The sequence below is a fragment of the Sciurus carolinensis genome, chromosome 17 (genome assembly GCF_902686445.1).
Source record: "Sciurus carolinensis chromosome 17, mSciCar1.2, whole genome shotgun sequence".
Lineage (NCBI taxonomy): Eukaryota > Metazoa > Chordata > Mammalia > Rodentia > Sciuridae > Sciurus > Sciurus carolinensis.
Genome location: NC_062229.1, coordinates 3697697 through 3718484, shown reverse-complemented (window position 1 = coordinate 3718484; position 20788 = coordinate 3697697). Strand labels below are relative to the sequence as shown.

The 20788-nt window shown below is 56.3% G+C and overlaps 4 protein-coding genes across 4 annotated transcripts; 2 read left to right on the top strand and 2 right to left on the bottom strand.

Moving 5' to 3' along the window:
• The first annotated feature begins 329 nt into the window (after window positions 1-329).
• Window positions 330-7495, top strand: Gtf2f1 (general transcription factor IIF subunit 1). The gene is made up of 13 exons (XM_047531506.1): window positions 330-552; window positions 641-687; window positions 1339-1411; window positions 2733-2926; window positions 3757-3927; window positions 5610-5794; window positions 6104-6257; window positions 6336-6397; window positions 6477-6596; window positions 6688-6761; window positions 6838-6976; window positions 7058-7175; window positions 7250-7495. Exons 1-13 carry the CDS (start codon window positions 541-543, stop codon window positions 7452-7454), a joined length of 1554 nt encoding a protein of 517 aa, XP_047387462.1. The 5' UTR covers window positions 330-540; the 3' UTR covers window positions 7455-7495.
• Window positions 7496-9869: 2374 nt separating this feature from the next.
• On the top strand, window positions 9870-10577 carry Pspn (persephin). Its single transcript, XM_047532469.1, has 2 exons — window positions 9870-10104; window positions 10191-10577. The coding sequence occupies exons 1-2, from the start codon at window positions 9948-9950 to the stop codon at window positions 10508-10510; spliced, it is 477 nt and encodes a 158-aa protein (XP_047388425.1). The 5' UTR covers window positions 9870-9947; the 3' UTR covers window positions 10511-10577.
• Window positions 10578-10751: 174 nt separating this feature from the next.
• Window positions 10752-12542, bottom strand: Alkbh7 (alkB homolog 7). The gene is made up of 4 exons (XM_047532468.1): window positions 12301-12542; window positions 11385-11558; window positions 11168-11292; window positions 10752-11002 (listed from the first exon to the last, which is right to left on the bottom strand). The coding sequence occupies exons 1-4, from the start codon at window positions 12502-12504 to the stop codon at window positions 10840-10842; spliced, it is 666 nt and encodes a 221-aa protein (XP_047388424.1). The 5' UTR covers window positions 12505-12542; the 3' UTR covers window positions 10752-10839.
• Window positions 12543-14571: 2029 nt separating this feature from the next.
• On the bottom strand, window positions 14572-19140 carry Clpp (caseinolytic mitochondrial matrix peptidase proteolytic subunit). The gene is made up of 6 exons (XM_047532467.1): window positions 18901-19140; window positions 18743-18814; window positions 18203-18299; window positions 17249-17436; window positions 16150-16255; window positions 14572-14928 (listed from the first exon to the last, which is right to left on the bottom strand). Exons 1-6 carry the CDS (start codon window positions 19084-19086, stop codon window positions 14759-14761), a joined length of 819 nt encoding a protein of 272 aa, XP_047388423.1. The 5' UTR covers window positions 19087-19140; the 3' UTR covers window positions 14572-14758.
• Between the last annotated feature and the right edge of the window lie 1648 nt (window positions 19141-20788).

Here is a 20788-nt window from a genome sequence, read left to right as displayed (position 1 = left end):
GACGCGGCCTCCTGGCCCCCACTTCCGGAGCGCGGCGCGCATGCGCAAGGCACCCGAGCACCACCCGGCGTTTCCTCCCAGGTTACCCAGGGTGCCCCGCGGCCCCTGGCTGTGACGTCAAGAAGGGGGCGTTCCCCCGCGTCGTGGTAAATTGCGTTGTACACGAGCGCGTCTACCACCGAAGGCGGTTGATTTGTCTCAGATTGGGCCTGGGTGTGCGGAGTCTGAGATGGGGCGGGGAGGGGAAAACACAAGTGCCGGTCTTGACTGGCCTACAACCACGGAGAGGGTGCCGTCTCGACGCGGTCTACAGACGACTTCCGCTTCCGGCCGGGCTGCGGCGCAGGCGCGGAAGGAGACGAGGGAGCGCCGCTTCCGGGTGATTTTCCCAGGGTCGGGGGCGGCTAGTGCTTGGAGTCCTCGCTCAGGATCGGAGGCCTGACACCTAGAGGGCGGCTTTCCCGGGACTGAGGGACGCGGGCTCCGCGCCAGGCGAACAGAATCCAGGTCGGACTGGACCTGAGCCACCGACCACTGACCATGGCGGCCCTGGTGAGTATGAATGAAGCAGGGTTCGGGGGTCCTGGCGGCGGCGGCCTGGCGGCACCTCCTCACTTGCTATCCCGCCACTTCTCCGCAGGGTCCTGGCACTCAGAATGTCACCGAGTATGTTGTTCGAGTTCCCAAGTAAGTCCCTGGCCCTGCCCCCGACTCCCCTCGCCCCCCCAAAAATTGAAACCTCGAGCTTCCAGGCGTTCTTGGCTCGGCGGGTGGCGCGCCCTGCAGACCGGGAGGCACTGGAGAGCAGGGCTGGGATTAAGCTGAAGCTTCACCGTGTTTTGAGGGGAACGAACGAGTGTATCATACACTGCACGATTCAGCCCTCTGGCCTCTCATTCTCGGCCTCTGTGATCCATGTTGCCCAGCTAAGCAACTGTTAAAACTTACTCGCTATCGGCTACTTTATCCTGTTTCAAATTGGTCAGGTCTTGGTACATACTGTCCCCTCTGCTACTAGTGTCCTCCCATACCTACTATAATTCCATCCTGTAAAATACAGTTCCAGCATTTTCTTTCTCCAAGAAGCATTCCCTGTCTGTGCTCCCTCCTCCCCAGGCCAAGTTATCAGTTACCCCCACATCTTGGGTTCCCCCAAATCTTTGTTACTCCTAATATTCTTCATGGGACTGTGAGGGGATGGGTTCAACTTGCTTGACAAAGTGGGGATCCTTGGAGTCTTTCACATGTTCTCAGCATTGTGCAGCACAAAGAGCTAAACCAGGGTGGGTTTGTCGAATGACTGACTAAGTTAGCACTGCCTTTTCCTCTGCCCACCAGGAACACAACCAAAAAATATAACATAATGGCTTTCAATGCAGCCGATAAAGTCAACTTTGCTACTTGGAATCAGGTAAGCCCGCCCCCATTCTGGGGAGTGGGGATGGGTAGAGAAACTGGCTCTGGACAATGTTAATAATGTTAATAATACTTGTTTACCTGTAATGGCAACTAAGGTGTCAGATGCAATGGTGCACACCTGTAATTCCAGCTACTGGCAAATCTGAGCCTGGAGGATCACAAGTTTAAGGCCAGCCTGAGCAATTTAGCAAGACCCTGTCTTAGAAAGGACTAGGGGTTAGCTCAGTGGCAAGGCACTCCTGGGTTCAATTCTCAGTACTGCCATACACACAAAATAAACCAAGGTTAGTTTCCTCAGCTGTTCCCAAATGCCAAGCTGCTGGGTGTCCCTTTAAATAAGGTTTGTCAGACCAATTGGTGGCCATTTTGACCTAGATTTATCTGGGTAAGGGAGTGTACTGGTCTGGCCCCAGAGCTGCTATTGTCAACTGTTCTAGAAGAGACATTAGAAGCTAGTAAAGGGTTTTCAACTGGGAAATTGTACATTTTGCTTCCTCCAGTGGATCTGAGGGCAGTGGAAGGGTGGGGTGAATACACTGGTGTGGGTAAATGTTGATGGACTTGGAGCAAATGGAGGTTGTGAAGAGTGGCTGGATTCGTTAGTGCTTTGGAAGGGGAGCTGCAAGGGTTTGTGGTCAGATTGACTGTTAAGGGATGAGGACCAGAACTACAGATGATTCCACAGTTTCCCTTTCTATGGCTTCAGTTACCCACAATCAACTGCAGTCTGAAATATTATGTGGAAAATCCCAATGTAAACAGTTTATAAGTTTTAAATGTCCTCCTATTCTGAGTAGCACGATGAAATCTTACTGTCTGTATCTTGTCTGGAACATGAATTATCTCTTGTCTAGCGTATCCACGCTGTATATTCTACCTGCTCCTCAGTCACTTAGTAGCTGTCTCCATTATCAGATCAATTGTTCTGATATTATAGTGCTTATGTCCAAGTAACCCTTCTTTTACTAAGAACCCAAAAGCACAAGAGCAGTGAGGCTGGAAAGTTGGATATGTCAAAGAGAAGGCATAAAGTGCCTCTTTTAAATGAAAAGGGGAAAGTACAAGATATTCTGAGAGAGCAAAGTCATATAACTTTCATTATGGTATATTGTTATAATTGTTCTATTTAAAAATTAGTTATTTTCCTGAGTCCCAAATTCCCTTTATCCAGATTTGTCAAGTGCTCTTTTTGCCAAGAGGGAAGTTGGCCTTGAGCATCTGGAGCACGGTGTAGGGAGAGTCAGAGGTGCTCCTGACAGGCGCACAGCCCAGGCACAGGTGAACCTCTGAGAGACTGCTTCCTGCCCCTCCAGGCCCGGCTGGAGAGGGACTTGAGTAACAAGAAGATTTACCAGGAGGAGGAGATGCCCGAGTCGGGTGCCGGCAGTGAGTTTAACCGCAAGCTCCGGGAAGAGGCTCGCCGGAAAAAGTATGGCATCATCCTCAAGGAATTCCGACCCGAGGACCAGCCCTGGCTCCTGCGTGTCAATGGAAAATCAGGCAGAAAGTAAGTGCAGGTGGGGAGGTGTGCCAGCCTAGGGTCCAGCCCCATCCCCCTCACACCATGCACTTAGTGGGTGACCCCTCTGAACCTCGGGTCCCCAGCTGTGTGATACGGTGCCTGTGCTTCCTCCCTCATTTTGTTTTTGAGGATGAACCAAGTTGGTGCTTATGCCTGATTCTGTGGCAGCCCTGAGTGCCATCAGGGGCACCAGGGGTGGGAACCTTGACTCTCAGGATGACTCTTAGAAAGGGCAGCCTGTGGGCAGAGGGGGAAGGGTGAAGCAGGTTGGTGCAGGCACTCCAGGCATAACTGCATGTGGTGGTGATAGAGAGCTGGGTCATGCAGCGTCCTGGGTGCCAGGACACAGCTGGACTGAGGGCCCAGGGAGCCTTGGAAAGTTATAGGCTGGGAGGGACACTTAGAGCAAGATTGCCTGGATTTGAGATAGCAGCAGATGAGGGTGGAGGCCACAAGGAAGCTGGGCAGTTGTTTGGGCTTGAGTTGGTGGCCTGGGTTGAGTGTCCCCTTCAGATCTGGTCCAGCCTGGCTTCTTGAGTTCTGGGTGCAGCCCATGCGGCAGAGCCATAAACAATCATGCTGCGTGAGCCCAGCATTGAACTCGCTCGGCTAAGAGGGAGCGCAGTCTCTGCTTCCCAGCTGGGAAGATTGTAGCCGAGTTAGTTGGGGCCTGCCCAGGACCTGTGCTGGGCTTTCCTTGGGGAACCCTGGCAGATGCTGCAGAGGGGACAGACACAGGGACACATGCAGGACCCGGGCAGGTCCTGTGTGCCAGTTTCATGGCCAGGCCTTGATCTGACTGTGGCTCCCTGCAGGTTCAAGGGCATAAAGAAGGGAGGCGTGACGGAGAACACATCCTACTACATCTTCACCCAGTGCCCCGACGGGGCCTTCGAGGCCTTTCCTGTGCACAACTGGTACAATTTCACGCCACTGGCTCGACACCGCACACTGACTGCTGAGGAGGCCGAGGAGGAGTGGGAGAGGTGAGCTGGCAGGGCCCTGGGTGCTTCCCTAGCAGCAGGCGAGGCAGCGCTGGGGTCTGGGCACTCAGGGGACCACGGCAGGTCCCACCCTGCATCTGCCTGGTGCAGGACGGCACTGTGGACGTGTCTGCAAAATTGCACGTGTTGGGGCTGGGGAGATAGCTCAGTCGATAGAGTGCTTGCCTTGTAAGCATAAGGCCCTGGGTTCGATCCCCAGCACCCAAAAAAAGAAAAAAAAACCGCACGTGTTGTGGAGTGGCAGCGCTCAAGGAGCCACTCCTTCAGTCATTCTGAGTTCTGAAACTTTCAAATTAGCCAGAGATGGCTCAGCTGCAGCCCACCTCTCCCCTGGGTTAGCTCCACTGCCCCCTGCTGTCCGTACCTGCTCTGCCTCCAGACCCAGGCTGCTGGGCCCTGGGCCTGCCCCCGCCACCCACTGTGCTTTCTGTCTGTTCTGTATTTGCTACATTGTTTTTAGAATCAGCTTTCACAGCTTCTAGGAGAAAAGCTTGTTGTTTTAAAGAATCAAACCCAGAGAGAGATGCCATCTCTGGGTCACAAGTTCAATCTGCTTAGCCAAGAAGTATAGTGGCTGGAGATCTTGATGGCCTTGACAGCCTTAAGAGCCAGGCCCTGGGACTGGGGACACCTGTTTTAAATTCGCTTTTTTGTGTGTGTGTGTGTGTGATGCTGGGGATTAGAACCCAGGGCCTTGTGCATGCGAGGCAAGCACTTTACCAACTGAGCTGTATCCCAAGCCCAGTTCGCTTTTTTTAATTACTGTTTTTATTCTTTTTTGCTGTACATGACAGTAGAGTGTTGCTTGGTCACCACTCATTGCTTTGTTGTTTTGTTTTTAAAGATGTCACACTGTTGCACAATGGTCCCCACCATTCATCTCCAGAATTTTCCCACTTTTCCAAACTGAACCCCACTGAACATACTTAGGCACTGCCCCCAGCACCTGGCATGGCCATGCTGCTCCCAGTCTCTGGATCTGAGGACCTCGGGGCCCCTCCAAGTGGAGTTGCGCAGTGTATGTCCTTGCATATTTGGCTTTTTCAATGCTGGGACAGAACCCAGGGCCTTGTGCATGCCAGGCACCTGCCCTGCCACCGTGCCACGCCCTGCCCAGGGTGCCTGCTGCGCTCCCCGAGCAGCCGTCCTCCGGTTCATTGGCGCCGTCCTTTGTCAGGGCTTCACTCTCTTTTTAATAATCATGAAAATCTTAAGATCATGGTTCAAAACATAGAACACCATTTTCACCATTTTTCAGTGAACACTTGAGTAGTGTTCAAGACACACCAGTGTTTGGGGACAGAATTTTGTTCTTTCCAGACTGCCCAGCCATTCTGCGCACTGTTAGATGCAGTCCCAAAGCTTCCCAGTCAGTGTGGTGCCAGTTTTTAAATGGTCGCCATGATGCATGGAACAGAGTATGCCCTGTCATCAAGGGAAAAGGAAAGGCGCCTGTAAAGGATGATAGGAGGGCGTGGTGTGAATACGCGGTGGCCGGGTCCATTGCTGGGAGCTGAGACCCCCCATCCAGGGCACCTTGTGGCCTGGGCCAAGTCCCTTACCAAGGCTGCGTCTGGTTCCTGTTGCCCTATGGGTCCTGCCCCTGGAGCTGCAGGCCTGAGCCCCTGGTCACCCTGCCTGCCTTGCCCCTGCCCGGCCCACAGGAGAAACAAGGTCCTGAACCACTTCAGCATCATGCAGCAGCGGCGGCTCAAGGACCAGGACCAGGACGAGGACGAGGAGGGGAAGGAGAAGCGAGGCCGCAGGAAGGCCAGCGAGCTGCGCATCCACGACCTGGAGGACGACCTGGAGATGTCCTCCGACGACAGCGACGCCAGCGGCGAGGAGGGTGAGTGCCGCTGCGTCGTGCTGGCTGGCTGTCGATGTGGTGGCAGATGACCGATGCCACCGAAAGAGGCTTCTTACCAGCCCTGGAGATACGGCACGAGGGCCACCCGGAGGCAGGCGTGGGGGCGCTGAGGCCGGCCTCCACTGGGCTTGGCTGATCCGGGCCTGAGTTTCTCCCCTGGCCCTGGTGCCTGGGGCAGGGGTCCTGCCGTGTGAGCTTGGGCTTGGGGGTGGCTCTGGACTGGGTTGTCGCCTGTGAGTGAGGTCAGAGCACGACAGAACCCAAAAGCCCCCTCCTGCCCTCCTGCAGGCAGCAGAGCCCCCAAGACCAAGAAGAAGGCGCCGCTGACCAAGGCGGGCAGGAAGAAGAAGAAGAAGAAGGGCTCGGACGATGAGGCCTTTGAGGACAGTGACGACGGTGACTTTGAGGGCCAGGAGGTGGACTACATGTCTGACGGCTCCAGGTGAGGCAGGCAGGAGGCGGCGGAGGCCCTGGCTGTCCTGGGAGGCGCCCGCTCACCCTCCGCCTGCCCATCTTACAGCAGCTCCCAGGACGAGGTCGAGGGCAAGCCCAAAGCCACGCAGCAGGAGGACGGGCCCAAAGGTAGGCAGGGGCCGCGTGCTGGGGGCTGTAGGGAGCGTCAGCAGGGCAGGACCCTCCTGCTCACCCTGCCCCTCCCCAGGCGTTGACGAGCACAGTGAGAGCAGCGAGGAGAGCGAGGAGGAGAAGCCACCCGAGGAGGACAAGGAGGAGGAGGAGGAGAAGAAGGCCCCCACCCCGCAGGAGAAGAGGCGCAGGAAAGGTGGGCGCCCCTGCCCTCCCCCCGGGCCTCGCCTGCGATGGAGGTGGGGATGGGCGGGCAGCAGGCAAGGGCCTTGCTCTGTCCCCTGCAGACAGCAGTGACGAGTCGGACAGCTCAGAGGAGAGCGACATCGACAGCGAGGCCTCCTCAGCCCTCTTCATGGCGGTAAGGAGCAGTCTGGGGCCGGGCACAGGGGCGTGGGGCGTCTGTCCCAGCTCACCCCCCACCCTGACCTCTGCAGAAGAAGAAGACACCCCCCAAGAGGGAGCGGAAGCCGTCGGGAGGCAGCTCTCGGGGCAGCAGCCGCCCCGGCACGCCCAGCGCGGAGGGCACCAGCACCTCCTCCACCCTGCGGGCAGCCGCCAGCAAACTGGAGCAAGGTGAGCCCCTATGCCGGGTCTCACTCTGCCTGGGCCCGGGCCCAGCCCTCCTCCCAGACTCAGTCCAGACTGCTCCAACAGGGAAGCGAGCCAGCGAGACACCAGCTGCCAAACGGTTACGGCTGGATGCCGCACCCCAGAGCCTGTCTGGGAAGTCAACCCCGCAGCCGCCCTCTGGGAAGTCCACGCCCTGCAGTGGGTAAGTTGGTGGGGACATGGGCTGGGCAGGAGCCACCAGAGGATCTTGCTGACCCCAGCCCCTCTGCTCCTCAGTGACGTGCAGGTGACCGAGGATGCTGTGCGCCGCTACCTGACGCGGAAGCCCATGACCACCAAAGACCTACTGAAAAAGTTCCAGACCAAGAAGACAGGGCTGAGCAGCGAGCAGACGGTGAACGTGCTGGCCCAGATCCTGAAGCGCCTCAACCCCGAGCGCAAGATGGTCAATGACAAGATGCATTTCTCCCTGAAGGACTGAGACCCGCCACCACCCCAATAAACACGTCTGTCCAACCTGCCCGCACACTGCCTGTTTGTCCTCCTGTGTTAGCAATCCCAGAAGCACCTGGGCAGCTCCCTTCCTCAGTCACTCTCCAGCGCCGCCTCCTGTTGCCTTTTAGGCACCTGTAGATGCGGCTCCTGGCAGCCCAGCGCATTGCACTGGCAGGACCCGGTGCCACTTGGCCTTCCCTCAGGGCTCTGCCTTCGCCAGGCTCCTGGCCCAAGACCTGGCAAGTGTTCAGCTCTGGGGACTCTACTGTCCGTGGCCCAAACTTGCCTTTTATTTTTCAGATTGACCGTTGGGCTTGGGGAGTGCCTTGTCTCTGATGGTTTTGATCCCCTTCGGCATTTTGTGTTTATGTTAAGCATCCTTACCTTACAGCCTGTTGGATGAGTCTAGAATCTGCAGTTAGGAACATCCGCTCTGTCTTCTGCCTCCCCTTGAGGAGAGGCTATTTCTTGGGTTGTAATTTGGGGTGGGGTGCTTTTCAGGCAAGTCGTTCAAGATGGTTTTACCTTTGCTTCCACCAGCTACTGTGGGTAGCAGCCCACCCTGCCCGTTCTGTGTATGGTTCTCAGCTCAGAGTTTTGTTTTTTTTTTTTTATTGTTCTTTGGTACCATGGATTGAACCCAGTGGGACTTAACCACCAAGCCACATCTCCAGCCCTTTTTAATTTTTTGAGATGGTCTCTCTAAATTGCTCAGGGCCTAAGTTGCTGAGACTGGCTTTGAACTCGCAATCCCCGTACCTCAGCCTCCCGAGCTGCTGGGATTACAGGTGTGCGCCACCAGCCTGACTCCACTCAGTCTTTGTCCTGAATGGCCACCAGAGCCTCATGTCCTTGTTCCTGGCTTTAGTATATGGACCCTATTTTCAGTTCCCTGGGATGTCTCTGGGGTGCCCTCCTTAAAAGTTAGGTAATGCTTCTGCATGTCCAGTCCCACCAGGTGCCCTGCCCGGACATTCCTAGACAGCAGTGTGGCTGAGATGAGACTTGGCTGCAGCCACTAGCTTTGAGTGACCAGGCTGAAGGCAGAAGTCAGGCCTCTGTCCTTCTCTTAGCTGGAAACTGCAGGTGGAAAACTTCCCCACCCAGTTCTGCAGGCCCCTGGCTGCTGCGCGGGATGCCTGAGATAGCAGGCTAATTCCCAGGAATGCCCAGTGCGCTCCAGCTTCCCTCCCCGTCCTCTGCCAGGGTTCTGGGGCCTCACTCCTCATCCTGGCAGTCCCACCCCTGCAGTCCCTGCTACGTGCGTTTCGACCCTCTTCCCCTCAGACCAGGAGGCGTCTGAGGCAGGCAGTGCTGCCATCAGTCAGGGTAAGAGCCCAGCATTCTAGGGACCTGGCTTCAAATCCCAGGCCTGTTGGTTCTGGATGACCTAAGACAAGTGACTTGTGGTCTGAAGGTAACCTGAATACGTACTGCAACAAGAACAACCACCACAATCACAGCCCCCTGCCGACACGTGGCTTCCAGTAGCAAAGGGGCTGCAAGTATCCCTGGGCTTGTGGCTTAGCTCCCCGGTGGGAGGAACGCCTGTAGGAGGTTTCTTGGGGCAAAAGGACATTTGTGATTTCAGTCACAGTTGCTCAGAGCTCATGCAAAGAGCTACCAATTTACACTCCCAATCACGGGGTGCAGCGCCTGTGTGGGATGGGGCACCTCCTCACGTACAGCAAACAAGCTTTTGTATTCTGCCTCAAAAGCTCTGGGCAGCTCCTCAGAGCCCAGGCACAGCACTGACCACTCGCCTAGGGTCACACGGGTGGGTGTGAAAGCCACCAGAGCCCATGCCTCGCTGTGGCCTACTGCTGGCTCCATCTTGGACCTGGAATTCTGTCTGTCTCCCCTTGGCTGATGCTCTTAAGTCTCAGGATGGGACTGCAGGCGCGCGGTCCTCAGGTTTCCTTCCCAAGACAGGAATCCCTTCCCCGTGTCCCATGCTTGGCCATCCCTAGCCTCTCCCTTTTCCTGTTTTGATGCTGGCTGAGTCAGGCCCAGAGACAGGGGCATGATGTCTTAATCCTTCAGAAGGAAGCCATGCTGGAAGATTCCCCATTGACCTGCCCACCTGCCAAGTCGCCTTCCCAGCACACAACATGGGGATTCCTGACCCCTGGCATCTCCTTGTGGTGAGGAGGGACCCCACCCCTCCAACCAGACAGCAGGGGCAGGGGGGCACTGGTTGTCCACACTGGGCTCAGCCCTGGCTTCCAGCATGACTCGTAAATCAGGGGGTGACAGGGGCGTCGGAAATGGGTCTGTGGAATGTCTGGATGGGGTGCGGTGGGGTGGGGTGAGCCCTTAACTCTTAGAAGGACGGATGTGGGGCAGAAGGGACTGAAGCCTAGGCCTGGGGACTGGGGGCCAGTTCTGCAAGTGGCGGCAGTGAAGAGGTTAGCTCCCCGCCAGGTGGGGATAAATTCAAGGCATGGGGCTCCCCCAGCCTTAGGACCTGCGTGTCACAATGGCCACGGGGAGAGTCCTGCTTGCCTTTCTGCTGCTCCTGTCCCTGCAGCTTGGCCTCAGCTGGAGCCCTGATACTCAGGGGGCTCCTGTGGCAGAGGAAGAGTTTTCATCCGAGTGGACAACAGAAGTTGGAGGGACCTGGAGGCCGCTGCTGGGTAAGAATCCCCAGGGACCCCGTGTGACCTCCCAGCTCCTTCCTGCTGAGAACCTGACCCTCATCTGTGCCCCTTCTTTCCCCCAGACACTCGACAGCCCCATACCCGCTTACGCCGAGCCCCAGCCGGCCCCTGCCAACTGTGGAGCCTGACGCTGCCTGTGGCGGAGCTAGGCCTGGGCTATGCCTCGGAGGAGAAGGTCACCTTTCGCTACTGTGCTGGCAGCTGTGCCTGCAGTGCCCGCACCCAGCACAGCCTGACGCTGGCCCGACTTCGGGCCCAGGGTCGAGCCTTCGGCGGGCCCTGCTGCCGGCCTACCCGCTATGCTGATGTGGCCTTCATCGATGACCGACAACGCTGGCAACGGCTGCCCCAGCTCTCGGCAGCTGCCTGCAGCTGTGGGTGAGGGTACCCGGCCCAGAGCCCTGGTTCCCTGTGCGTGGAGCACTGGAGGAGCTGGGCTGACTTATTTATTGGAGGCCTGGAAGCAAGAAGACAGGGAGGGGTGGTGGGCTGGGCGCTGGCAATGAGCACAATAAAGAATCTGCTCTCCTGGCCTTGTGACCTGCTAAGCTGGCATATGACCTCGCCGCACTTGGCTGCATGGGCAGGTGCGACCCTGAGCCTGCCCTGCATGGGTCAGTCTCAGGAGAGCCAGAGCAAGAAGGCTGCTGTCCCTTCTCCAGTTTTATTCACAAACCCGGGGTCTGGGTGAAACAGGGATGGGTCTGGGGGTCAGCAGGCTGTGGGTGGCTGTCCAGGCTGCCCTGGTCCCAGCTCCTCAGGGAGGGAGCGGCAGATCACAGAGATGCGTCGGCTCCGGGGAATCCGACGCTCCCCAAAAAATGACTCTTCATCCCGAAGAATCTCATGAGAGAAGTCATAACGGGCTGAGCCCCTGCAAGAGAAACAGAGGCTAAGAGGGGGTGGGCTGGGGGTAGCCCTGCCCTAGGTAGACGGGGGTCCCAGTCGCCCCAGGGCAATGGTAGTCCCTGCTGTGAAGGCCAGTGGAGAAGGGCTAGCAGCACAGGACGCTGACGGGTGGGCTCTTGGCTGGATGCACCTTAGGATATAGAGGGAACCAGGCTCCAGCAACAGTTCCAGCCACTGCCCTGGCTCCTGGGTGTGCACGAGTCGCATGACGCTGGGAGAAAGCAGGGACAGGCCAGCGATGGTGGCTCCACAGAACTGGAAGAGGCAGCAGCATGGTGGTCAGGGTCTGGCTTGGCCTGGCCCGTCCACCCACCATTGGGAACTCCCACGTGCTGGCTTCTGCCCACCTTGACACTGTCCACGTGGGGCTTGATGTAGCCCCGAGGTTCCAGGTCTAGCACATGCACCCGGGACAGCAGGGTCTGGCCAGGGTCAAAGGCAGCTGACTGCACACGCTGCAGGATGGCCTGGCTGGCCTCTGACCAGCGGGACTTCTCTGTCTCCCGGAAGCCGTGGATGGCCTGCACAGAGGGCTTGGGTCATGTCTGAGAGCTCCCAGAGAAAATAAGGAACCCCAGGCACAAAGGGGCAAAGCCCAGAGCAAGGACTAGTTTTCCCAGCATGACCTTTATCCCTGCCCCCAACTCACAATCCCACCCCTAACCTGGCCCCTGTCACAATGAAGGCCTTAGCTAAGTCTCATTTATACTGGGACCCTCCCCATCCCTGTCCCCTAGGTCGACCTCGGGCTCCAATTCCAGGTCCCCAGGGCTGGCCCCACCCCAATTTCATTGTTTCAGTCTCCGCTCTCAACCTGATCCCACCCAAGACCCTACTTAGTCTGCCCCAACCACTGACCCTCTCTCATCTCCTTCCACATCCATTTCTAACCCTAACCTTGGTCCCAAATATCCCTTAGCTCCAGATCCTGTCTCTAGTTAAGACCTTGCTCTCATTACAAAGAGCTCTTGTCGTCCCCAGGTTCCCATCCCCAGGTCCCACCCCTCTGCACAAATTCCAGGCTCCGCCCCCACCAGGCCGACCCACAGCAAGGCCCCATCTCTGTAGGGCTCCCGGCCTCAGACACTGACACCTGCTCTAGGCCCCGCCCCCGGCGTGATCCCGCCCACTCCAGTGTTCAGCTTCCCTGTCCCCGCCCCTTAGTCAGACTCCGCCCACACCCCGCCCACATGGGGGCCCGCCCCAACACGCCCCTCACCCAGGCCCCGCCCCCGACGCGGACCCGGTCCCCTCTGGCCTCACCGCGTCCCAGTGATCGTACTCGTAGCGGCGGCGGCGCAGCTCAGGCTCCAGCTCCCGGCTCAGCGTCTCCTCTTCGTCCTTGCTCAGGAAGCCGGGCTGTACCACGGCCGACTCCCGCAGGCGTCTCAGCACCGCCGGGCCCGAGCCCCGCACCCAGCCCGACCCGGGCAGCGCCCGCAGCGCCAACCTCCCACTCCCGGCCATGGTCCGGGAGCCGGGTCACGGAGGAAGCCGAGTTCAGGGCACGCCCCGCCCTAGAGCCATTGGCTGCGTCCTCTCCGCCTCCTCCAGCGATTGGCGGTCACACGGCCCCGCCCCTTGCCCGAGGCTACTGGTTGCGGCTCCCTCGCCCTGTCCAGCTATTGGCTCCTCTGAGCCCGCCTCCGCTCCAACTCTGTGGGGAGCCCTCGACCTCGGCGGCTTAGTCTGCATTGGCGGTGTCGTCCGTCGCCCCTTCTCGCCCTGCCTCTTTTATTGGCGATGGGAAAAGGTTCAAGTTAGCTGGTTCTTGGCCAGGACCCGATATGAAGGCCAAGACGGGTTCTGGCCTGGCGTCCAAGGTAGGAGGACTGGGCCAAAGTCAAGGTTATGGAGTCGGCCTTAGAGGTTAGAGGGTTAGAGGTTTAGAGGTTAAGAGCAGAGTCCGGTCCGGGTGCCGTGAAGGGTCAAGAGAATAGGAGTCAAGCCTGTAAGTTTATGGGATGGGACCAAGTTTTCGGTTAGGGAGTTGAGAGCAAAGGTCAAAACCAGGCATCATTCATTTCCTCTTCTCTGCGTACTGATTTTTGTTTGGTCGTTTTTGTTTTGTTGAGGTTTAATTGTAGCACTGTGATGGTCTTTTAAAGATTCTTTAGATGATCCTAACCCTCCGAATGCTCCACCTTTTAAACAAAACCCTGCCTTTCCCTCCAGCTACATACTCTGTACTCCGCTCCCCTTTATACTAAAATGCCCTGAAAGACATGTATTGCAGTTTCCCTCGTTTTTCCTGGATTCACTGTAGCCTGGCTTTTGGTCCCCACAGCACCCAAGTGCTCTGATTTAAGGCCACCAGGAACATGCACAGTACCAAATCCAATAGGTCAGCCTGACAACTACTTCATCTGTACACTAATGGCTTCTGTGTCATTTTAACCCTGACCCTGGGATGTTGAGAGGCAAACATCAACCATATCACATTCAGCATCACTCCCGATCCTGCCCCCAAACCTGCTGCCCGCCCTCAGCTTCCCACTGTTAACAGCTCTCTACTTTTCTAACTGCTCGGTTTGCAGACTGCTCTCACATCTGTCTGATGAGCGTCTTTAAAACCTATCTAGAGTCTGACTACTTCCTGCTGAAGGGTTATGGAAAATAATATTCCTATAAAATAACTCCCTTAAGAAAATGGAGGAACGGTGTGGCTCGCGAAGTGGGAAAGGAAATTGGCCAAACATTAAACCTCTCCCAGTACATTCATAACATTGGGCTCCAAAGGAAAGGGGTGGATATGGAATGTCTCACCTTGGCCTTCCCCGTGTCAACCTAGTCTTGCGTGACACTGGGCAAGATTTGAATACTCATCCTTCAGGGTCTGGTTCTAACCTGTACAACTAGCCCCAGATGGTCAAAACTGCCCGTGCACAATGATTACATCCTCCTCCTCGTACCCTATAAAACCAGAATTCACTCTAACTGGCGGCCATTTTCCCATCTGGAAAGGGGACCCAAATGGCGCCCGAATATTCAAAGGAATAAAGGCTTCTCTGAATCTACAGAGGTCTACTTCCTGTCCTTTTGCGCTTACACCTGCCACCCCATTAGAACTACAATTAATCTCCATCTGGATTATTCCAAATCTCCTAATTGGACTCCAGAATTTTGTTTTTGTAGCACTGAGGTTGTACCCAGAGCTTCAGGTGTGCTAAGAGATCCACTGCTGAGCCACATCTCAGCCAAATTTCTGCTGTTGCTATGCTTCACCCCCATTTCCTTCAGGTCTTGGCTGAAATTTCACCTTGGTGAGGCCTGCTCTGACCACCCATGGAGAAATGTTACCTCACACATCTACACACCTGATTCTCTCTTTTTAACTGTCTGCCTCCCCGCCAAGAGTGTAAGTTCACTGAAGCTGGCTTTTCGTGTTTTCTTCACAGCCTGGGATATAGGTTATGCTCAGGAGTTTGTTGAAGGAAGGGATGGTCAGAGACTTGGGGTCAGGGAAAAGAGGAGCCCTGGTGACACGCACACGTGTGCCCAACGTCATGAAGCAAAAGTGCCTCAGACACAGAATAAAGAACACAAAGATTTAATTTAAAATCACAGTGTCTCAGCCAGACGGCCCTGCCCATCAGGCACCCCCATCCAAAGTTCCTCCAGGGGCTCCTCCAGGCCCAGCAAGCAGTGAGAGCTGAGAGGGGCAGCCTCGGGGTCTGGCTGGCCCAGGTCCTGGTGCTGCCCTGGAGGGGAGCTGTGGCTCTCAGGTGCTTGCTGTGGCGGGAGGGTCTGTCGGTGTGGCCGCAGGCTCTTTCTGCACCAGCTCTGGCTCATCCTCTCCATCCTGGGGGGGATGGACCAGAACCTTGTCTAAGATGCCAAACTCCTGGGCCTCCATGGGGCTCATGTAGCGGTCCCTCTCCATGGCAGACTCTGGTGGGGGAAACAGGATGCAGGACACCATTAGGCTGAGAACAGACACCCGGGCCAGGTCTGGGTCCCCCAGATTCATATGTCAAAGTCTCAGCCTCCGTGGGACAGTGCTTGAAGCTGAGGCCTGGGGAGGGGACGGGGTTAGATGCAGTCCAGAGGGAGGGGCTCCCTGGACAGGAGTAGTGCCTCCTCCTGGGCAGAGGAAAGACCAGGTGAGAACACAGGGAGAAGGTGGCCTTCACGACCCAAGAAAACCCTGCCCAGGAATCAACCCTGCTGGACCTTGACTTTCAGCCTCCAGAACTGTGAGAAATAAATTTCTGTGTTGAAGCCACCCAGCCCATGGAATTTGGTGATGGCCGCCAGGGTTAGGATGGGGCCTCATTTGCCAGCTCCCTGTGTAAGCTTGGCCTTCCTGTCCTCTGTGCTTCCCTCTCCCCTCGGGAAACACCTATTCACATCTTCCCAGTCCGCACCACCCTCCCACACCCCAAGCAGCCCGTCCTCAGCCCAGCGCAGCACAGCTGGGCCTGTTCTCTGCTCAGGCAACTGTGCAGTGTTGACCGGTCCCTCCCCTTGCTGGCCGGGTAACCCTCGCTGCCCGTCACCGAAGTTGTTCCTGCTCGCTGCAGTGTCACAGTCAACTGGGGAACAGGCGCCACAGTGCACCCCCCAACTGTGATGGCCAGCGTGGGCTCACAGGGTCCCACCAGCGTCCCTGTGCCAGCCTTCATGGAGACAAGTGCTCGATTCTCATGGCTACACACCGAGGAGGACGCGGGTCCTTTCCCGTGTTCAGCTTTGGCAGATGGTCTGCACCTCCACCCCACTGGCGAGGGTGACCTTCCAAGTGCTCCGCATCCACATCCGCCTCAGCGCTTGGGGTTGTGCTTTATGTCTTGGCCCCTCTAGCAGTGAAGTGGCATCTCTCTGGGATCCTAATGTGCCTTTCTCCAGTAATTAATTATGCTGCTGTTACTTGCAGCGCTGGGGATGGAGCCCAGGGCCTCCAGGGCTAGACAGGTGCTCTACCACTGAGCCACACCCCAGCCTTCAGAGACATTCTTGGCTGTCATAAGTGAAGGACACATCGGCTGGGAGTGGGTGGAGGCCAGCGATGCTACTCCACACCCTACAGTACCCAGGACGAATGTCCACAGGGCGAGGTGGAAAAGCCGTGGTGTAGGACAAGCCCACCATAAGGAAGTGCAGGGCACTCACCAATCACCTGCAGGCTCTGCTTGGTGTGCTTGGCATAGATGTTGTACAGCTGTTTCTTGAGCTTCATGATCTCCTCTGCCTGGATGGCAATGTCTGTGGCTTGGCCCTGAGGGATGGCCCCGGGGGCGTGAGAGGGCGGAGGTCAGAATCAAGAGTCCACCCATCCTGCGGAGGCTGGAGGCAGGGACCTTCCCTGGGCTTTAGGAGTCGTTTCCAGGCAAGCCTCCCCAACACCAGCTGCATCCCGACACCACCAGAAAGGCGGGTACTGGCTGTGTGTGTTTATTCGTATTTTTTATTGTTTGCATTTTTGCCATGCTGGGGAGGGAACCCAGGGCCTGGTGCATGCAAAGCACACACTCTACCTCTGAGCCACACTTCAGCTTAACCTTCTAATCTTTTTCTTTGTTGCTGCAAACTATACTTTCTTATTTTCTGCATCTGGGACCTTGCTGACCAGGTAGGAGCAGCCCCCCAGGGCAGGATGGCAAACAGCATGCCTACGAGAGCAGTGTCATGTGGAGACCTGCCAATCCAGGGCCCACACCCCGCGTCCCCTGGCTGGGCTTTCACTCTCCAGCCACCATCGGCCTTTCCTGACCACCCCAGGGCCAGGTACCAGACAGCCAGGGATGGCCCCCACATGCCAGAGCCTGCCGAGCCCGCTTACCCTGTGTTCAGCTTTGGCAGATGGTCTGCCCGGCTCTGCAGAGGGGACAGGCACATCCACCCCACTGGCGAGGCCTTGCCCATTCCTTCCCCAGCTCCTGCCCCCTGCCACACCCTGGTGCCTCCTGCATGGCATGTGTGCTGTGCCCTCTTCTGGGAGTAACAAGCTATCTTTTCAGTGACAGCTGTCTCCTGATCTGCTGGCCTCACCACACCTGAAAAACGATGAAACCTACCCTTAAAGCCGCTGACACGAGCAGGGGAGCCCGGTGGTGGCGCTCTTGCACAGCATGCCCAAGGCCTGGGGTTCAAGCCCCAGCACCACAAGAGCAGGAAAAATATATAACACCAAACACCCAACTCCTGCCTGCCACTCCTGTCTAAAGCTCTGTCTGCACCCCAAGAGTGGCTCACAAGGTCAGGCACTCACCCGAGCGCCCCCGGAGGGCTGGTGGATCATGATGCGGGAGTTGGGGAGCGAGTGGCGCATGCCTGGGCTGCCGGCGGCAAGCAGCAGGGAGCCCATGCTGGCGGCCTGACCCACGCACCACGTGCAGATGGGGTTCAGAATGTACTGCATCGTGTCGTAGATGGCCAGGCCCGCAGTCACCACACCACCTGCAGACAGGGGCGCAAGTGAGGGGGCTGTGCTTCCCTCAATCACCCCTAGCACTGGGGAGGGCTGAGAGGCAGCCCATTAGAGCAAGGGCACAAATGCAAATGTCCCCAGGGGTGGGGAGGTGGCAAACAGGTGAGGCACCTGGTGGGGGAAGAAAGGACAGTCCCTGCTCCAGTGTTGGATGCTGTCGCATGCACAGGTGGGGCTCAAAGGGCCAGATCTACCAAATTTTTAAGAGAAACTAGAAGCTGGAAGAAAGCAGTGGTTGAGAGGAAGGCCCTGTAGCCAGCTCCCTGTCCTTCAGGAAGTTACTCTGTGAGCAAGGTCTCTGCACGTAGACAACTAAATAGTAGCCACCACGTAGGGCTGTGGTGAGGAGACAAATGACTCCCACAACCTAAATATGTATCAGGCACTTCAAGAAGACTGGCACAGTAAGTGCACAACCAAAATGGCTTTTTTGTTGTTGTTGTTGTTGGGAGGAGGCAAAAATCTACAAATTCTAAAATGTGAACCAGATCAAGTTGGTAAAACTGGGTGGAAGCAAAGAGACCACATCCTAGGGCTAAAGTCAGCAGCTGGTTGTGATCCTACACTTAAAAGCAAGCGACAGGCAACTGTTGGCAGTGTCTAGGCAAGTTTGGGATTCTGAAGAAATCTCTCTGCACCTTTTCCCCTAGAATGGACATCCTGGACCACAGATGTCCCAAGTCACCGAATGTTTCCAGAGGAGCGCCCCCAGCACCCAGGGCAGGCCCTGCTCACCAGGGCTGTTGATGTACATGTGGATGGGCTTCTTGTTGCTCTCAGACTGCAGGAAGAGCAGCTGAGCGATAACCAGGCTGGCCACGCTGTCATCAATCTGCAGGTGGAGAGGGCAGAAATGTCCCCAGATTCGGGTGGGAGAGAATTTTTAGGGAGAGAGTTGAGGGAGGTGCTGGGTATGGGTCAGGGAACCAGGAGTAAGGTCAAACCCCAAATATGAGGGGTCAGGAATAACTTAGCACCCAGGAGATGTGGGTGGTAGGGACCCAGGGATTTTGGAGGACGGGAGGAGGTTATCAGGGGGCTTAGAGGTCAGAACGGTTGGGGACTAGGACTAGGGCTGGGAACGAAGAAGAGAGGGCTCAGGTGTCAAGGAGGTCGTCAGAAAGTGGGAGGGGAGGAGCTGAGGACTGGAGGAAGGGGCGGGGGCAGGCGGGGCTGAGGCGCAGAGGGGCTTCCGGGGGAAGCGGGAAGGGACGGGGCGCAGCCAGGGAGGTAAAGCCAGGGACAGAGGTGGGGGGCCGCGAGGAGGGCGCTCACCGGGCCCATGACGCACACGATGCGCTCCCGCAGGAGCCGCGAGTAGATGTCATAGGCGCGCTCGCCGCGACCCTGGGGGAGAGGGAGGAGGTGAAGGGTCAGGCGGCCGGCGACCCCACCCCCGGCCCCGGGGCCGTGTCCCCGCCGGGCCGCGGTACCGTCTGCTCCACCACGATGGGGATGAGCGGGACAGCCCGGGCCGCCGTCCCATGCAAGCTCCGCCGCAGGGCCAGGCTGCTCCCAGGGGTCCGCTGCGCGGGGAAGCGAGCGGCGAGGCGAAGCCCCAGCGCCCGGCACTTGCCTGCCGCCACCCAGGCCTCCCCCGCCAGCATTCGGGGCCACATGCCGCCGAGCAACCGCCTCGGCTTCCGTCCGACGGCAGAACTACAGCTCCCAACGTGCTTTGCGCCCGCGGCGCACGCTCAACGGGCCCTCACTTCCGGGAGAGTGGGTGCAGCCTGAAGGGGCGGGGCCAGCGGAGGAAGTGGGCGTTCTCCAACTCTTAGGTTCGATTTCTCTTCCTGATTGACTTGTCTTATGTTTACTTTTCTTTCCTTTTTTAAATTTCTTTTTCTTTTTCTTGGGTCTTTTTTTTTTTTTTTTTTTTTTTTTTTTTGGTGGGGGTACCTGGAATTGAACTCAAGGGCATTCATCCACCGAGCCATATCTCCAGCCCTATTTCGTGTTTTATTTAGAAACAGGGTCTCACTGAATTGCTTAGCGCCTGGCTTTTGTTGAGGGTGGCTTTGAACTCGTGATCCTCCTGCCTCAACCTCCCGAGCCGCTGGGATTACAGGCGTGCCGCACCATGCCCGGCCTAATTCATCTCTGTATTCCTTACTTTTTTTTTTTTAAATCAACTCTACTGTGCCCACAGTCCATCTTAGAAGTGGGGTTCTAGAGAGAACTCAGCCTGGACCCTGGCCTGGAAGAACTTCCAGCCTGGTGGGGCCAACTGCCCTTGAGACATCCCCATCCATTTTTGGTAACCTGTGAGATAGAGGAAGGATCCCCACGTTGTGGGAGACATAGGTGCATATTGTGGACTCCGCCTGGAGCTGGATCTGCAAAGCTTCCTAGGGAGTGGATGTTGGGACTGGGTTTTGAAGGATGAATGAGAGTTCATTAGCTGGGGAAAGGCATTCCTATCAGAAGGAAGAGAATGGGCAAAGGGTAAGAAATAGGCAGTGTCTGGTGAGGTTTAGGGCTCTCGTTTTCTTCAGATTTTTTCAAGGTGGATTCTTTCATCTTTCTGTTCTAATGTTACCTTCTAAGAATTGTCCCTTACTTTGCATGCAGAGTCTAGAAAAGTGTCTGATACACAGTAGGTTCTGATTAAATTCATACTGAGCCAAAAGTCAACATGTGATAAGGAAGTTTGAGAGTAGAGGACTTTTCCTGTTGGGACAGCAAAGGCCTGTCATCAATTGCCTGGTGGCAAATCAGGAGACTGTGGCAGGAGGATGGTAAGTTAGAGGCCAGCTTCAGCAACTTAGCAAGACCCTGTCTCAAAAAATAAAAAGGACTGGGATATGGTTCAGCGGTAAAGCACTTCTGGGTTCAGTCCCCATTACCAAAAGTAATTAAGTCAGTCATTCTCAAGCAAAAATTAACCCCCTGGAGAAGTGTCCCTGGACCACTTTTGTTGACCTGTCTTCTGTGTGGTACCGCTGTCCAAAACAATTCCATTAATTTGTTTGTTTTCTCCTTTGTTGACTGTAGAACTGAGCTGTCTGGGACCAGAACTTCTGCTGTCTTATTCATCTCTATGATTCTTAGGAAGTATTAATCAGAACTTTTTGATTAGGCATCAGAATAAGAAAAGTGCATCTTCAAGAATTTTTTTTTTTTTTTTTTTTTTTTTTTTTTTTTTTTTTGGTGATACTGGGGGTGGAACCCAGGGCCTTGCATGCGCTATCCAAATGCTCTACCACCAATCACACTCCCAGCCCAGAGTGAACTGAAATCTTAAAAGAGGACAAGGAACTTTAGAATAGTGCTTGGCACATTGTATTTACTCCAGAAATACTTAAAGTTTTGAGCCTG

Coding starts and splice junctions, on each gene's coding strand:
- Gtf2f1 (XM_047531506.1), top strand. Junction 1,412..2,732: donor ACTTTGCTACTTGGAATCAG/GTAAGCCCGCCC, acceptor CTGCCCCTCCAG/GCCCGGCTGGAGAGGGACTT. Junction 6,258..6,335: donor TACATGTCTGACGGCTCCAG/GTGAGGCAGGCA, acceptor CCCATCTTACAG/CAGCTCCCAGGACGAGGTCG.
- Pspn (XM_047532469.1), top strand. CDS start 9,948: ATGGCCACGGGGAGAGTCCTGCTTGCCTTTCTGCTGCTCCTGTCCCTG. Junction 10,105..10,190: donor GACCTGGAGGCCGCTGCTGG/GTAAGAATCCCC, acceptor TCTTTCCCCCAG/ACACTCGACAGCCCCATACC.
- Alkbh7 (XM_047532468.1), bottom strand. CDS start 12,504: ATGGCCGGGAGTGGGAGGTTGGCGCTGCGGGCGCTGCCCGGGTCGGGC. Junction 11,559..12,300: donor AGTACGATCACTGGGACGCG/GTGAGGCCAGAG, acceptor CCCTCTGTGCAG/GCCATCCACGGCTTCCGGGA. Junction 11,003..11,167: donor GGTTCCCTCTATATCCTAAG/GTGCATCCAGCC, acceptor TTTCTCTTGCAG/GGGCTCAGCCCGTTATGACT.
- Clpp (XM_047532467.1), bottom strand. CDS start 19,086: ATGTGGCCCCGAATGCTGGCGGGGGAGGCCTGGGTGGCGGCAGGCAAG. Junction 18,815..18,900: donor CCATCGTGGTGGAGCAGACG/GTACCGCGGCCC, acceptor CCTCTCCCCCAG/GGTCGCGGCGAGCGCGCCTA. Junction 14,929..16,149: donor GCAGAGCCTGCAGGTGATTG/GTGAGTGCCCTG, acceptor TTCCCCCACCAG/AGTCTGCCATGGAGAGGGAC.